The sequence below is a fragment of the Falco punctatus genome, assembly GCF_963210335.1.
Source record: "Falco punctatus genome assembly, chromosome: 12".
Classification (NCBI taxonomy): Eukaryota; Metazoa; Chordata; class Aves; order Falconiformes; family Falconidae; genus Falco; species Falco punctatus.
In genome coordinates, this window is record NC_137592.1 from 10,020,313 (window position 1) to 10,022,755 (window position 2,443).

At 42.7% G+C, this 2,443-nt stretch overlaps 1 protein-coding gene across 2 annotated transcripts in view; it reads right to left on the minus strand.

The window, feature by feature from the left end:
- Positions 1 to 4: 4 nt before the first annotated feature.
- The window catches only part of LOC308071824 (uncharacterized protein), an 85,793-nt gene continuing 83,354 nt past the window's right edge, over positions 5 to 2,443 (minus strand). For both annotated transcript variants that reach the window (XR_013931319.1, XM_080407841.1), the window contains one exon: positions 5 to 810. Coding sequence is in view for 1 of the 2 variants with exons in the window: in XM_080407841.1 (XP_080263967.1) it covers positions 773 to 810 (38 nt within the window). In the remaining variant the exon portion in view is untranslated. The remainder of the gene's footprint in view (positions 811 to 2,443) is intronic.

Consider the following 2,443-nt stretch of genomic DNA (forward strand, 5'->3'; position numbering starts at 1 on the left):
GGGGGGGGCGGAGGCGAGTTTTGTCTCATGGCGGTGTCCCCAGGGCTGTGTGCAGAGGCCTTCTGCTGAGCCAGGAATTTGGTGTGAGTGGATGGCAGCACTTGATTTTTGTTATTTGACAGTTTTGCAATTGTTTAGGATGATGGGATGGTGTATAAGTCAACATGACTCCTGTTCCAAGTAAAAGATCTGGCCATTTGGTTCTCACGTCACGCTTCTTCACGTCAGCCTTTTCTGCAGGCTATTTCCACCTGACATGAGAGGCATCAAAGGAGCAGTGGTACTAAAAAGCCCATGCTTAACACTGTCCCATTGGGAGGCCAGTTTCCTAGGGGACAGCAAGCGCCATGTCTTTTCATGACTTGGTGGACCTACCATATTATACTATGGGGATCCACCATCCATCCCTCCTTCCTTCCTTCCCTTCACTCCCACCGTAATGGCATCTCATGTGCTGTCATTCGCTGAGAGGTTTCAATCTCTCTGAAAATGATAAATGTATTTCCTCCAGTACTTTTTTCCAGATATTTCCTTTGCAAAATCCCATTTCTTAGGCCTGTTGTTCCAGAAGCACATCTACTCGCTCAGCCGAAAAGCCCAACACCAAAACAGTCCAATGCTGAGATCCCTGTTAACAATTGATGTAGAAGTCACCCTTTCATTTTTTTAATGGACACGTCTTGTGTGAATATTTAAATTGCATGTATTGAAACCTTAACAGAGAGTGGCCTCACTGATGACAAGTGCAGAGGTGAAGAAAGAAGCTGGGTGTTCAGGTGACTCTAAAGTTTGGGTTCTGCACCATCAGATCTGAATCAAAAGGAAAAAAAGTTCATTAGAAGTTTTCTGCATCTTTCAATTCTGCTTCAGATTATTTGAAGCGCAATGGGGAAAGATCAAATGATCTTTCAGAAAATCAAAGTAGGCTCTGCACATGCATTGTGCAGCTCCACAAGCAGCCTCTGAACTATATAAATAGCAAAACAGGTAGATTTTTTAGAAACATTTGGGATCTTTACATAGAAGTGAGTGTGAAATCACTGTTCACGCTGCTTGAACATGTCGGCATTTGCAGCTCTTTGGCTGGACAAGCCTGCCCAGCGGAACAATGAGCTGAGCTTTTTATAAAGTTAGTCTTCTAGAAGAGATCAGAAAGTAGATGTTGCTGGATTGTGGGCGGTGTATTTCATGGCAAGAGATTTTTAGGCTTTATTGTACTGAAAGGCTATCTAATAGCCTATATGAGTTACTATCCCATCCCTCTTTCTGAGGCTGGAAGCAGCACTGACTCCATGCTGACCATACACCTTCACTCCTTAGGTAATGAAATGAAAATTTTTGTCCAGGCCTCTCAGTGACCCATCGTGTCCCTAAACAGAGCAGTCTGTCTGCAGGCGAACACTTGCAGCGCCAATTTTTGTTATTAAAATTTATCCCATGCTTTCTGCTAGGAAAATCTGCATTTGCTACGGCAAGCATTTCTATATGCTGCAGCATGTTTTGCTATTACATGCATTTCTCTGAGGTGGGCTTCCTGACTCCAAGATCTCACCTTGGGCTGTTTCCTTTGCTGACTTGCTATAGACACTGCTTTACTGAGGCCAAAGCAAGCTTACAGGACTCAGGTTCTGTGTTGGCGCCTTCTTGTGACAGAGGCTCTGACTTAGGTGGCTTAAGGAGACCCTGGTCTCCAGACAGCTCATGAGCACCCCAGTGCAGCAAACCAGAACGAGACAGCCTGAAAGGAAAAACAGCCTGGCCCAGAATGCAACCATTATTCTTTTTTTTCAAACAAAGAGCATCCAAAAAAACCACATAAAATTCAATCTGCTCCTGCTATGCACTGAATTATTTGGCTCATCTAACGGTCCACCAAGCTGAATTTCTTACAAAGGGATCCCGTGCACAGCTTCCTGTTTAGAGATGGCTCAAAGACTGAAGGGTTATCTAGGCACATTAATGAAGCATCTGACAAACTGGTTGGAAGCTTTTTAGATTTAAATCAGTGTATGTGTATAGAAACACACTTGTACACAAAATATGCAAACTTTTTAACCTCATGCCTGCAGTATAAACAAGAAGAACATAAACAATTTGTATCTTTACCTTTTCATCCACAAAATACACGTCATTTGCTCTCCTGAGAACAAAACCTAAAGGCTAGGCTCTTTGCGGTTCAAATGCACTACGTGATACATCACCATCACCCCAGAACAGGTGTTTACCTACTGCTGCAGAGCTCAGTAAATTCCTGGTACAAGAGGGTGGTTTGTTTCTTCTTTAATTACTTGTATTACTACGAACTCCTTTGCAGACTATAACCTTCATGCACAATTTATTTCGGCAGTGCCATCAACCTGCTTGTACTCCTTGTTGCTTTAAATCAAAACAAATAAAATAAAAAAAAACCAAACAAACTAAAACCAATCCAAAGAATCCTTAC